Below are 15,774 nucleotides of genomic sequence, written 5' to 3'. Positions count from 1 at the left end.
GCTCTAATTGTAAAAATAAATTATATCATCTTAAAGGTGCATTAAGCAACTTTTCATGTTAAAAATACTCGTTTTTCTAACCCATACATGCTTAAACAATTGCCTGATGGGCTGAATGAGCCCTTCTATGATCTCTGCGATTGCCTCTATAATCCTGTACAGTAAAATAAATAAGAGGGATTCGGGACGGAATCGACTGGGCGTGACGTCATGCAGCGTTCACGCTCACCTGGCTATGTCTGGCAGGTTTGTGTATTCGCCGCCATTATCCGCATCAGCGAAGACAACTCAAGCGACTTTAGCAAAAGTAGAAGATGGATTCAAAGAGACCGGCTTCTAGTTCATCCCAAACCCCAACGCAAACTCCACGTAACCGCGTGCACAACTCTGGTTGCAGTTTCGCGTGTCGCCAGAAGGGGGCATAGTTCTGCAAAAACTCAGAGACTTGCGCAATGCACCTTTAATCATCTGATAGTTATGTATTTCTAAAGCTAGGCTATCGCATGCTTATGTAGTTTCATTGTAGTTAACTACTATTCGTTTGTAGATTTCATTGAAGCAAACTACTTTTTCAAAAACGACGCTACACTGTTAAAAATAAAGTTTTTTACTGGTATCTATGGTTCCAGGATGGAACCTTTCTGTTGCACAAAAGTTTCTTTATAGTGGAAAAAGGGTCTTTAGAATATTAAGAAAAAAAGGTTCTTTTAAGAAATGTTCGCTAAAGGTTCTTTGAAGGTTCTTGGAAACCAAAAATGGCTCTTCTATGACATTACATATATATATATATATATATATATATATATATATATATATATATATATATATATATATATATATATATATATATATATATATATATATATTTTAAGAGTATAGATTAGTTACCATATGAGTCACTTTTAGCTTTATTGAAATGCAGTTAAAAAATATATCTTCTCCAGCCCTTATAGTTATTTTAGAGTATAGATTAGTTACCATATGAGTCACTTTTAGCTTTATTGAAATGCAGTTAAAAAATATATCTTCTCCAGCCCTTCCTGATGGTAAGAACACTTAATGATGTTAACCTGCTGCACAGGTCTTGAGTTAGACTTCTTATTCCCGAGGTACAACAGTGTGTTACTTTATCTGCGTCTTATTAAAGGGCAGAGTCTGCGTTCCACTTACCTGATCATTTCCATTCTGACATGTTTCTCTCTTATCTGCTCAGGGCTGGCACAAACACACACACACACACACACACACACACACACACACACACACACACACAAACACACTTCGGCCGGGATAAAAAGGTGATTGCTACTGTTTAGTTTATCATGCCTTGAAGCTATGTTTACTTGCGCTTGACAAAAATTCTGATTGAGTTGACCAATAAAAGCTACACTTTTTATGTGGAATATCTTCCATATTTTTCATTCCCTTTTACACACATGTGTAATGACAATATTTAATAATAAAATTAACCAGTTTTGCACTGCAAAGACAGTATAACAGTGGCTTTAAAGTTATAGGTAACTTCTGTGAAATGTTTCAGCATCAAGTCATTTGTCTTTTCATGCTGAATGACAAAATGATGTGTGACAGCATAATAACACCCAGTTGGGTAGCTTGTTTCTTTTGCTCAAACAATAGAGCATGGTGCTAGCAACACCAAGGTCATGTGTTTGATTTCCAGGAACACAAGAACTAGTAAAATTTGTACTTTAGTGTCCTCTAAATGATTTTGTTCAATTTACAGTTGAGTTGAGCGAGATTTTGGGCCAATGAGGTTTCACTGTGGATGGGAACCAGTGAGGTTTTTCCCTTGCGCGTCAAGCAAGCATGTTTGAGCTTCCATTTACCATTGATTAGCTGTATGTGCGTTGATCAATGTTTAAATGTGAATAAAAGCCTGAATTAAATCTGTTCCATCATATAAAGTGATTGTGTCTCTTAGGGAGACTTGGACTAAACCGCTCAATCCATATGGATTACATTTACTATCTCTTTATGAACTTTTTGAACCATAAAAGCATCAGTTAACTGGAACTTCAGCAGAGGCACAGAAATCTCTCAGGTTTCATTAAAATTATCTTTTTTTTTGTTTGTTTGAAGATGAGTTTTGAAGATGATAAAAGTCTTATGGATTTGGAATAAGATGAGAGTCAGTAATTGATGACAGAATTTTCATTTTTGGGTGAACTCACCCTTTAAGTGTTTCTGGTTAAACCTAGAAGTTGATGTTTAGAACAAACCCTGATCAGAAGGACTGAGAATATAAATACGGCCAATACTGCCTTAAAAACTGCAATGATATTTCTTTCCTCCAGCTCTGATTGTTGGTTTTGCTGTTGTACTTTTTGTTCTTTATGGTAATGTTGGCTTGTGGAGGTAGTGGAGTGTCTACTGGACCTCTTCCCTGAACCGCTGCAGTTTATTGTATAATTCTTATGTGGCTTTGTCTTGTGTCATGTGTTGATATGTGACCATTGGATGACCCTGCTAGCTACAGTATGATAGCCAATTTGAATTGTATAGTGTAGTGTGTGTGTGTGTGGGTTTTACATGAGTGAGCAAGAAAGAAAAGAAAGAGATAGATAGGAATTTAAGCATAATCTTCTAGTATCTGGCCAGACAGGGTGGCCAGAGGTTTGATTGCTGTGTGTGCGGTACATACCGATAGTTGTCACGCACAGTCTGCACAGCATGGGAGTAGTGAGTGGGTACAGATCAAAGTTTTGCGTGCATTTCTGTGAGTGTTAGTGCTGTGTCCCGCTGGTTCTCTGTGTGTCATTGCCCCGCAGCTAGACACCAGCGCACTGTTAAACTTCAACCAAAAATCTCACATCAGACTAGAGCCATTAAGGGCCCTCCACACATTCATTGCTCTGTAGTGGCAAGGTAGACCAATGTCATTGATTTTCAGTGACTGTTGCAGATTTTCGGCGATATGAGTCGAAGGGTATCCTGAGATTTTGAGCAAGTTGAGAAAAGTGTACATTTGTGCAACTGAGCAGTGATTTTTCTGTAGTTCATGTAGTACAGCATTGTGTTAGCAGCGCCATGGTCATGGAATCCAGTGAATGCATGAACTAAAAATGTACCTTGAATCTAATGTAAGTCACTTTTGATAAGTGTCTGCCAAATGATTTGATGCATTGACTGTGATGACATGTTTCACACAGTTATTGACATTGTAAATCTTTTTTTTTTTTTTTTTTTTCAGATAACTAGTTAACTCTGCGGTGTAGGTTTTTCAAATTCAACAGCTGATGAACATAATAAATCTTTCTATATTTTTCCCACTTTTAAAGTTCACAGAAATTATATCGTGGATTTTTTTTCATTTGCTATTGGAGCAAATCGGAATGCAAAAATTATATAACCCCGAAATATGAAAAGGGTCAATTGGTGTGAATGGCTACATTTGAATATACATACTTCCCTAATATATAGTAGGCGAAAAACAGTATGTAAAATTAGTAGAATTCACAGTATCCATAAAACAGTGGGCAAAAAGTTCCTGGATGTCCTAATATTTCTGAAGTGCACATATGATGGATACTTTACCATTCCATGAGGATTTAAGAATGATAGTGAAGCGCCACAACTGGCACTGTTGGTCACGCGACAAATAGTGTACCTCCCGATTATGCTCATAAAGAACATACATGCACCAAAATTGACAAAACAGCCAAAACACTGTAAGAAACCACTATAAGAACAAAGAAAAAACATACAAATTGAGAGTTACAAAAATACATAACATAACAAGCAGCAGAACTAAACGCTTACTAGCGAACAACCAGTATAGCCCGCAAATCTAGCGGTGTGAATGGGACTGAGATTAAAATGCATCACCCTGAGAATGAGATTTAGGTCATCTGGCAAACAGGTGGAGAACTTCCACACATAAGTGTGCTCAACAAATAGACCCTGCTATAATGCCGAATTCGCCTACAGCGTTTCACAGACACAAACACACACATGAGCATGAATTCACCCACATGCCATATGCAGACACTGTCTTCCGCTCTGGCTGATCTGAGTTTATTTATAGAGCAGGATTAAACATTATCTGCAGCAGAGTGATGCAGACATGTCAGCGCCCTCACTGAGAGATGCTGGGCTCCCATTGGCTTGGTGGTAGTGAGGTCATGGGCGATGACAAAGGGCTGAATTCACAAAAAACGTCAATTGAAGGAGTTATGTAAGGGATAATGTACAGTCAGCTGATCATTATCAACACATAAACTGACACAGGGGGATCTGGTCTTGAGTCAGCCTTAAGGGGTTTATTTAGTTATTTACTTTTATTCAAAATATGATTTCTTGATTTTTCTTCGTTTGATTTGCAGTGAAATGCTATGCCCTAAATTAGACACTAATATGGCAAATGTGTTTGTATGTGATAGATAGAAATAGCAGCCATACATTTAGCACAGTTCTCAGACAAAAACGATTACATATAATACACATAAAGAACACATATACACATGATTCACAAATATAGTACACTCATTAGAGTAAATACAGGACATTCAAATACTTTAAAAAATGTACAATTATATGAATGCAATAAATACACGACATAAAACAATGTGGCAATTTAGACACAGATTATTAATGAGTGTGTGTTGTCACTGAATCGTTGCCACAAATCTGCTGAATTAGATGCAGTGTGTACGAGTGAAAGAAAGTGATTTCTACCTGCGCTAAAGCTTGTGATATGTTTGAAGGTGTCTTGACTGACCCTCCTCTTCTCTGTAATTGGGGTTAAAGACCTGACTGCTTGAGGGGCGTTAAAACCACAGGTTTAACCTCCACACACTGCATCCTTTTCTTGTTTCGCACTAATCGAATAGAAGCAAATATCTAAAAAGCAAATAACCTGATCAAGTCAACAAAGAAATCAGAAATCAAAGCAGAAATGGACATTGCAAAGCACCTGTCCCACATTGATGATGAGCAAGGTTGTCCCACTCTTTCCCTTTAAAAAGTCGTCACGTTCTCAGTCCCGAGGAGTTCGACACAGCTGCATGTCCAAGAGAAATGTGGTCACTATGCTCATCATTTATATCCTCTCATGTCGTTCCACAGCCTACGTTACATACTTAATATTATAAAATTAAATTATTTTGAAGAATGTTGGTAACAGTTTTGAGGACCTTGCCCCCCCACCCCCCACCCCCCATTTCACAAAAAATTGGTAAAACTTACTTTTGATGGTCTAACTTTTCTATGGTTATACTTATGATGGTCTACTTCTGATCGGTAACACTTTTGATACTCGACTAATAGAGAGTTAGTTGACTTAGGTGCAACGTTACTTAGTCAACAAAATGTCTAGTGTATATCATTAATTTTCTGGTGAACTTTCTCTTTAATGTATAATGAGAATAAGGTAACGAGAATAACGATAAGTGTCAATCAGAATTTAGAGTCAAGTGCTTATGGATGCAAAATATTTTAGCAAAATGTATATTTTACTCATTGCTCCGTCTGTTTGACCCACATGTGAGCATCAAACTGAAAGACCCGTTATGAACATTTTTGGTACAAATAGCCTTCATGATTCCTAGTTACCGTGCTTGAATAGCACACATTTACCCATGTGCACAGTCTGGGTGTGTGTCTTTGACTCCCACCTGTGATATTAGGGTATTAATAGTGTCTCGCTTTGGCTTAATAACATGTTTAATTAGCTTTTCCAGGTTTTTTGATTCTGAGATGAAAGTATTTCCGACTCTTTTTAACAATGAACAAAACAACCTCCTCCTCACATTTAAAACGATGTTTTAGCCATCAAATGTTTGTGTGTTCACCCTGAAGCCAGTGCAGCAGAGATTTCTTCATGACTCTTGAGATATTGTGGTGTTACGGAGCCCGTGAAGTCCCTGTAGAAGAAAAAAAAAAGAACTGCATATTCGTCCCCTCAGTTTATATACCGTACTCAGAGATTCTTAAATTGTTCCCTTGGTTTAAAGCCCGGGACACACCAAGACGACGTCAAAGAACTAGCGGCGACGAAAGCTGGCTGTGTCGTCGGCTGCGTCTCGGCCAAAAAAAACTGCGCTTGAACACACCAAAAGGACTAAAGGCGACTGTCAACTTGCACATGCGTTCTGCACCTGTGTGCAAGTAAACACCTGTCTATCAGCAGGTATCAATAATCTATTTTCGGCATTCAAAAAGGGAAACTGAAATCATAAAAACAAAGCAGCGCTTGCTTAGCATTTTGAATATCAATCACGCTGATCACTTTTTCATTGCAGTCGGCTCATGTTATTATGAAAATATTTGTGCATTCGAATGCTCAGGTAAGATGACAAAATTATAACAGCCCTCTGTTTGTACCGTCTTTACTTCTTTGTTCGCTTTCATCACTTTCGCTTTTATTCTCGTGCACTGACTCATTCACTAAGTTCTCTCTCTCACCAACGGCCTGATGCCGATCGTTGGCTTGGTGTGTCCCGGCCTTAACAAATCATGCTCAAAGGATTAATAAACCGTACCTACGAATTTCCAATCTGTGTGCTCAGATTCCGTGAAAGCAAACAAATCCGTGATTTGTTAAACCGAGGGGACAATTTAAGAAACTGTGAGTGAGGCTCATAAACTAAGGGGACGAATTATAAAACTGTGGCCCTTGTTTTTTTTTCCCTCCTACAGATGATTTACCAGGCTCTGTATGGTGTGCTGGATAAAGTGATCAAAAAGACCGCTCAATAAGTATATGAACACAGGCTGAGATTGACATGAAAGTTCTACAGTATATGATTCTGTGAGCTCAGGTCAAGACACGGGTCACAGCGCAAAGAGCAATAGCAGGAATATATCAGCTGCATTTCCTCTTACACATTATTAAATTCTTGCCCTTGACTATTGTGTGTTTGTAGTATGTGTGCACTGCACATGTGAATTGATTTCTGGGTGTGTGTCTATGTTCACTCTCGATAGGGCTCTCCTTTCATTGTGTGTCCTTTAGTTTCTCTTCTCTAGCGCTCTGAACATCACATACCTCTGAGGTAACATCTAAACATGCCTCACCGCAGCCAAGAGCGATAAAGAGTTTACGTCAATGGAAAACAAGAGAGGAGAAGTGGTTGAACGGATCACTTTACAGTCACTGATTGTTTAACCCATCAGTGGTACTATTTGTCACCATATTTGTCACTATTTGTTGTATTTACATGTAGTCATTTATTGTGTCATTATTTTAAGGTGTGTTATTTTAAGTTAATCACATTATTAGATGTACAGCAAAAAAAGAAAGAAAAAACGTTCTGTTGGGTTTAATTGACCAACTGAGCAAAATTTACTGTTTTTATACTGGTTACAGCCATGACCAAGAATAAGAATTCACTCATGTTTTAGGATTTATGTAGAAAAGACATGCAGTTAGTTAAATACTTGTATACATTCACATAGATTTTGCCTATGCATGCACTACCAGTAAAAAGTTTGAAAGTTTAAAAAATGTTTTTGAAAGAAGTAGCCTATCTTCTGCTCACCAAGGCTGCATTTATTTGTACAGTATAATCAACAATACTGTGAAATGTTATTACAATTTAAAATAACTTCTCTATTTTAATATATCATAAAATGTAATTTATTCTTCAGAAATCATTCTAATGTGCTGATTCTTAGTTCTTCTGAATCAATCTGGCTGATTTTTTTTTTCTGGTTCCATTACAGGAATCTTAGATGACCTGCATGATAACCCTTGGCTTTTTAATGTTAGCAGGAAATTAAAGTCCTCTATTTAGCAGGAGTAACAAGTAATGGTGTATCAAAGAGCTGAGTGAACTGGGCATTGTTATGCATAATGAACCTAGTTTCCTCTGTATTCAAACAGAGGAATGGTATTTGAAGTGGTTTCTTGTCCTGAACGAAGGAAAACCCCATGAACCAGTTTGACGACATGTTTGTCCTGAGATCACATTTGACTGGAGTATACGTTTCAAGTCGAAATGTTGAATGGATGACATGCGAATTGTTCCACATTTGAATGAAGATCGTCATAGAACTTAAAGTCTACGTTAGACATTCCAGCAGATCTTAATTCTCACTTGTGCTGGCATTCGCTCAGTTGCCTTTTAATGGTGTTATTTTTGGAGTGTGTGAATGTCACCCTTGACACACTCTCCGCATGCGAGTGTGTATCCGTGCAGATGAGTGGGTGAGTCTTTAGCAAGTGGGCCACAACATCTCTCAGGCTCAGAGACGTCTCAGTTGCCATGGAGATGGAGAGAAAGGGTCTGGGTATCGGCACTGATTTCCTGGTTCAATTCTGAATACAAGCTATCCTCTATATTGATTAATTTGGGAATATTTAAGTTCATTTCAGTTCATGAAACATTATAATAATTGCACGATCACACGACTGCAACACAGTCTCAATTTTATTGTCATATTCAGGTATTTTCAAATCATTTTGTCCATTACAGGTTATCGGCAATGCACAGAAACTTAAAAAAGTTCCTTTATACCACTTGAATAGAGAAAACAATAAAAGGCAGCATAAAAGAAAAATAAATAAATACTTTTCATAAAAAGACTTGTTAATGAATATCCAGTTTCATTTGAATCAAATTATGGAAATAAATTGATTTGCAAAGACGGTTCATGGTGTTGACTTCTGTAAGTGTGTATTTGATTTAATGTCATGATTCACACATTAAAACTGGACGGTCCCACCAGATGTGTGACACAGAGGGTAGTCTGTTGCCCCTGACATGAAGATCTGTTGAATTTGTAATGATCTGGGTTAAATTTCAGCCTGGTTCATGTCCTGGTCCTGTTCCCTTTCTTTCTCCCTCAACTTTCCTGTTGCTTTTCCACTGTATTCTCAAATAAAGGAGAACTGCTAATAAACCATTTAAAAAAATAAATAGATGGAAGATGGATGGATGGATGTATTTATTTTCATTGAGACAAGCTGACATTTACAGAATTGAGATCTTTGAGCTTTATGCAGGGGCCGGCAGTCAGGATCACTGACTCAGCGACATCTACAGATTGAGAGGCATGTTTCAAATAATGATTAATTAGAACCTATGTGATAAAAAGACATTGACTAAAAACAATCTTGATATTTTAAAACTCGATATTGGCACGCTCAAACAAAGATCACAATTAATCGGCAAATCAAAATTTTTGCCCAGTCCTTGCAGCAAATCAATTTGGTTGGCATTGGCTGTCAGAGTCTCAGGTGGTGAGGGAGGAGCTGCTCTCTAGACCAGATTCTGATTCTGCTCTAAACCTCACTGCTACAACACTGATTCTGCTCTAAACCTCACTGCTACAACACTGATTCTGCTCTAAACCTCACTGCTACAACACAGTCTGCCACTAACTGCAGATCGGGATTCATTGGATCTCTGGAGGCCTGATTTGAGACTTGTTGGAGAATTTGTACTGTGGGGCTTCTGTGGGTATTAGGGGTTTGAAAAGGCACAATACAATCTATGCAGTTAACCTTTAGCAAAGTTAACAAAGACTTTGCACGCTAGTCTGGACCGCAAAGAAGCTAATCCAAGTAGTCACAACCATCTCATTGTACACACAAGCATGATTTGATTTGGTCATAGGGACCTACATCTCATCATGGTATGAGTCATTTTAAATTAATTTTAATAATGGGAATGAAATATTTAATATTGCAGAATCTGTTGGTGCATTGCATAGTATATACAGCTGAGTCCTAATTTTATCGTACAAGGCAATAAACATTTTCATGAGTTCTTTAAATCTGTCCCTAATAAACTAATGGCATTATGCTTCTCTCATTTCTCTGGTTTATTACCCCTCACAGCTCTGAAAGAAAGTATAGGCTCTCTGAAAACTTCTCCACATCATGCTGAGGATTAGATTTCACGTGCTATGTTTGCATTGTAAGCAATATAATCGACTTTCATCCTAAGTCACCTGCTGAAGTAATCCTCCCAAGCGCCAAATATGCACTTTCTTTTATGCTGCTTTGGTGAGAACACATCTGCCAAGAACGGTAATGTAAAATGCATAAGCTCAAGGTAGATTTTCTTTCCAGGTTTTGCCTGTTAGTGTATCCCAATTTGGTCCTAATTTACAGAACAGACTAGTTGCATTGTTTTTTTTTTCAATTAAAGGGATAGTTCACCCAAAATGGCCAATTCTGTCATCGTTTACTCTCCAAACACATATGACTTTTTTCTTCTATGGAACACAAAAGGAGATCATGAAAAACATTCTGGCCACTCTTTGTACTATAACGAATGTGAATGTGAGGACTCAGTTATCCAGTCGCAGTGGTTAATATCTCATTGAAGGGGAAGAATATAGAGTAGTATAGGACTTGTTCACCAACAAGGATATGTTTTAGATGTTTTCACTGTGTTGACAAAAGTATGACGTTGTATCCTGTAGTTCAAACAGTTTTGAATATAGTAATGCCAAGGTCTCGGGATTGCAAGCAATTTATATATCAGAAATTCCTAGATATTAAAGGTAGGGTAGGTAGTTTCGGAGAGGCAAGCACTAGCAAGCTAGCATTGAAAGCATTAGATCCCACCCTCCATTCAGAGAGTCTACAAATCCACGCCTCCTTCAAAACATGTTAACATGCACAGCCAAAGCAGAGTCTGCAAAGCATCACAATACGAGAGACAGAGTTAAATGACCTCATGTCTCAAAGCACATAACATTACAATAATAATAAACGTAAACAACTTACAGAGCTCTTACTTGTACCACCTGACTGCTGCAGATTTATTTCGGTGTTGATAGTGTTGACATCTGATGACGTTAAGAGCTCTGGGTAGAACGTCATGGGTTGCCATCTTGTAGTTATGGTTATGATATGGTGTGAACACAGCATAAGCTTGTTGTTTTGGTTCAGGTGGAACTGCAAAAGGCGGCTGCTGTTTTTTTTGCGGTGCTCTGTGACTGTCTATCTTCTGACTATCTTCAACTCTGCATTGTCACGCTGATGACGTGTAATGTCTGTGCAAGCAGGGTCACGGAGGTATGGAAATATATATGTTTACAGGCAGGTAGGACATCGTATCATCACATTCGGACTGAATGCAGTGATTGGGAGAAAATTTTTTGATCCTGAGACTTTCACAGAAGATATATGTACATGTTTTAATATTTAGACCACTTCTATTATTGATATCAGGATGTGAAGAGAGTTTCAACCAGTATTATGTTTTATTAATTGGAGAAAATGGTTCTTGGACCAAAGTACTCATCATTCAATTATTAATTACGAGGATGCCAGGTGTATCGCATAGGAAGTTCTTGCTATTGAGACATTGTTGTGTTTTCCGATTGCCTTTTTATTGCCTGTGTGTAACATCAGTCTCTAACCCCCATCTCTTTTTATCTGTCTGTAGGAGATAAAGATGGCAGTAAAGTGACCACAGTGGTGGCGACCCCTGGACAGGGACCTGACCGGCCGCAGGAGGTCAGCTACACTGACACCAAGGTCATTGGTAACGGCTCGTTTGGCGTGGTCTATCAGGCCAAGCTCTGTGACTCAGGAGAACTGGTGGCCATTAAGAAGGTCCTTCAGGATAAGCGATTTAAGGTAAGACTGAAAAGCATGACATTCATGCTTTGGGCCTTGTAGCTTTTCTTAAGAACAGCTCAGAAAGTTTTTCTCTCATCAAAGTGCTTTTGTCTTTGTTCCTATATCCTTATATTTTTGGTTGTATGTCTGTTCTTTGAGCAGTTCCTTTATTTCTGTTCTTCAGTGTTATTGCTATACTATTATGTTTAATCTCTGTTCTCTTATATTTTATCTAATTTCTTATAGTTTAACATTTATCTGAAATCTATTTTAGCTGAATTCTATACTGATGTGCTCACATGGCCATAGTAAATCAAATACTGTCCATACCAGACACAATGAATGCAACGTGTAATTAGATGGTGATATTATTGCGACATCTATAGAATCAAATAAATAATCAAATAAATAAATAAACAATGGCATCAGTTAGAAATAATGGTAAATTAATGCTATCATTTTCTCTTTTTTTGGCCAATGAATCGCACTCAAAGTACGAGTGAAGGGAGGTGGAGGCAGAGTTTGTAACCATAACTGTACAGAAACGTACAGTAAGAACTTACTGTCATTCGGCACTTCCTGTAGACTGGGGTGTTTAACAACCCATCTTTTTTACAGAATCCAAAAACTCCCTCACTAGCTGTTTCCTAATTCAGAAGCTGCATCCTTTGAAGGACACGGACGTCAGAGGCCATGCCTTCAAAGTCCATGAAGGTCGAACCGAGCGTTGTTAAATGGGACGGTCTAACCTACAGAGTATTGCTCTTGTTGCCATGCAACTGTGACAGCTGCCATTGACAAGTGGCAGTAACGTTTGTACTGGACTTTTTTTTGCAAGAAACAAAAAACAGGGTTTGCAACCTGTCTAAATATGTTCACCTTGGTCCATTTATCACATAATAAAGAGTATAAACTATATATAAAATCACATCTTAGTAAGATATTGTCAAGTGTATGTTCTGTTTTGGTTTAGTTCTAGTACCTGTACCTGTTTCCTTTTGTATTAATTTTCCCGCCACTAGTTTGTTTCTATGGTTACTGATTTGAGTTACACACCTGCTTCTGTTAATTAGATTCCCGTGTGTATTTAAGCCCTAAGTTTTCCTTATTCACTGTCTGGTATTGTCAACGTTTGCATTTCATGTGGTTGAGTTATTTTGTTCTCCTGCGGTTTCATTGTGCGCTTCATTTCAGCCACAGTTGCTGACAGATATCAACATTTGTACCACTTTATTTATTTTTTTATTTTTTTGTGTGTGTGTGTGTGCGTGTTATTTTACATTTTTGTAAAAAGTTGAAACCCATTACTTACATTTAAAAGTGTAATCTGCCATTTTTTTCTAATAAAAATCCAGTCGTCACCAGTGCGCAAAGAGTCTTGGGATAGGTTGGGCTGCAAAAGGATCCACTCATTCTATCCTTGTGGCTCGAGAAATGAAGGACACATTTGTAGGCTGCATTCGCAGGGCCTTCGAAATGAGACAGCCTTCAATGTAGGCTGTCCGCATTCGGCCTTCGAATGCAGCCTTCGAAGGATGCAGCCTGGAGCTGCATTTAGTCCTTTTCTATGCCCTTCCCTCTCTAACTTCCGTCCATCTTGTTTAGTTGGATGTACATCATTGCGTATGTTGCACGAGTGCCCACTACTGGCGGAACCCTTGAAATGTGTTTAAATGGAACGCCTTAAGCCCTTGATCATTGGAATCAAATTATTTACAGTTTTTTTTCCCTTAAGAATTTGTTTTACACACTATTCTATAGGCCTGTATGTATGTTTGGGCTGTTGGAGAAAATATAAACAATTACACAGGCAAAAATTATAACAAAACAATAAACTATAACTGTGTAAAAAAGCTTAAGGTAGCTACAAGTGTTAAATGCAGATAAATGCCAAAATAACTCTAATATCATACACTAGTCTGTGGGGTGGGGTAAATTAAGCGCGATCTGCAGTGATGTCACAATTGTGTTGCATTGTGGTCTATGGATCTACCTGAAGTGTACATATTGGCTGCATCCAAAATCGCATACTTCCCTACTATATAGTAGGTGAAAAACAGTATATGACAAAATAAGTATGTCCAAATTCACAGTACTCATAAAAGAGTAGGTAAAAAGTACCCAGATGACCTTCTTCTTCCGGCGAGATTCTGAAGTGTGCATATGATGGCCTCCCATGAGGCCAAATGACAGGATATATGAATGGCAGTGAAATGACGTAACTGACGCTGGTATGTCACATAATGACAACATGGTGACTGTAGTACGTCCAGATTACATTCATACTACACACATTAATACTATATAGAACATACTTTTTTAGTGGTCGTGAAGTACTTACTTCACGTGAAGTACCTACTCGAGAGAGTATGCGATTTCAGATGCAGCCAGTGTCTAAAAAAGACAAGTTAAAGTTTAAGTTTAAAGAGTTGAACGCAGCCCCTGAATTGGCACACAGTTACTCTTGAGCTAATTTCTTTTTTTATGAAAAGATTAAAGTGCAATACCGCTACCTACAGTGTTTGAGTGTCAACAAGATGGCACTTACTGCTTTACATTTACTTTTAATCATTTAGCAGATGCTTTTATCCAAAGTGATTTACAAATGAGGAGAGCAAAAGAAGCAATTAAACTAACAATAGGACAACAATATGCAAGTGCTGTGACCCTTCCCAGTTTAGTATAACGCAGTATACGTAATGAGAAAAGAAAAGAAAAGAAAAGAAAAGAAAAGAAAAAAGAAAAGAAAGTGTTAGTATTAATGGATCAAGTGTTGCCGAAAAAGATCCGTCTTCAGCCGTTTCTTGAAAATGGCTACGGACTCAACAGCTCTGGTTGAGTTTGGCAGGCCATTCCACCAGCAGGGAACAGTCAAGGTGAAGGTCCATGAGAGTGATTTTGTGTCTCTTTAAGATGGCACCACGAGGCTACGTTTACTTGCAAAGGCAGGTTTCTGGATGGCACGTAAGTCTGGAGTAATGAGTTTAGGTAAAAGGGAGCAGAGCCAGTGGTTTTTCTGTTGGCAAGCATCAGTGCCTTGAATTTGATGCGAGCAGCAATTGGCAACCAGTGCAATTTTGTGAGGAGAGGTGTGACGTGTGCTCTCTTTGGCTCCTTAAAGACCACTCTAACTGCAGCATTCTGGATCAGTTGCAGAGGTTTGACAGTGCAAGCTGGAAGGGCTGCCAAGAGAGCATTATAATAGTCCAGTCTTGATAGAACAAGAGTTTGGACAAGGGGTTGTATAGCATGCTCTGATAGGAAGGGCCTGATCCTCCTAATGTTGTATAAAGCAAATCTGCAGGACCGGGCAGTTCTAGCAATGTGGTCAGTGAAGTTCAACTGATCACCAGTCACAACTCCAAGGTTGCTGGCTGACCTTGATAGAGTATTGGATGACGAACCTAGCTCAATGGAGAAGTTGTAGTATAGTGTTGGGTTGGCCGGGATTTAGTTGAAGGTGGTGAACATTTCTTCATCCAACAAGAAATGTCTATCAGGCAGGCTGAGATGTGAGCAGCTACCACCGGATCCTCCAGTTGGAATGAGAGGTATCGTTGTGAGTTGTGTGTCGTTTGCATAACAGTGATGGGAAAAACCATGTTTCTGAATGACAGATTCTAGTGATGACATGTAGATGGAGAAGAGAAGTGGTCAAAGCACTGAGCCCTGAGGCACTCCAGTAGCTAGATGTTGTGACACTCTATATAACCTACCCAACAGTCTCGGCTATTTTTGATATTATCAAATGTGTATTATAAACATGATATCAATATATAATAAAAAAAAAAAATCACAGTGAATACTAGTTTTGTGCGTATTTTTTCAGCAACAAATTTATTGAAGAAAAAAATTATTTATAAGGAATGATAAATGTAAAACATGTATTTTCCCATTTAATTGCAGGCCCTAATTTCATGCTCTGATAAATTCATCTGTGTAAATTTTGCTGTTTAATATTGAGTAGAAGCTCACCATAGTATGACGGAAGGGGATTTTACGGTGTTTCCTGACAGATGACAGACATCATCTTCGTAAACTGCAGCAGAGAAGTATGATTGACAGAAGAAGGATGTCACCTTTCCTGAGCAGCGAAACATAAATGCAGTCGTGCTGAGAGTGACTATAAGATCAGATGGTGGTGTAAATGAAATTTAGGTCACTCATGTCAGCGAGCAATTTCTGCTTGTGTTAAAAAGTTGACCTTGTCTCATTGTGACAGTAAGCAGTGTGGA

The 15,774-nt window shown here is 38.3% G+C and overlaps 1 protein-coding gene across 2 annotated transcripts in view; it reads left to right on the top strand.

The window, feature by feature from the left end:
* gsk3ba (glycogen synthase kinase 3 beta-a) overlaps positions 1–15,774 on the top strand; it is a 64,911-nt gene that overhangs the window by 13,960 nt on the left and 35,177 nt on the right. For both annotated transcript variants that reach the window (XM_081369011.1, XM_081369010.1), the window contains exon 2: positions 11,364–11,557. In XM_081369011.1, the coding sequence (XP_081225137.1) occupies positions 11,364–11,557 (194 nt within the window). The remainder of the gene's footprint in view (positions 1–11,363; positions 11,558–15,774) is intronic.

The sequence above is a fragment of the Scardinius erythrophthalmus genome, assembly GCF_964197995.2.
Source record: "Scardinius erythrophthalmus genome assembly, chromosome: 6".
NCBI lineage: Eukaryota > Metazoa > Chordata > Actinopteri > Cypriniformes > Leuciscidae > Scardinius > Scardinius erythrophthalmus.
The sequence above is the reverse complement of the archived record's forward strand: the minus strand, read 5'-3'. Positions and strand labels throughout refer to the sequence as shown.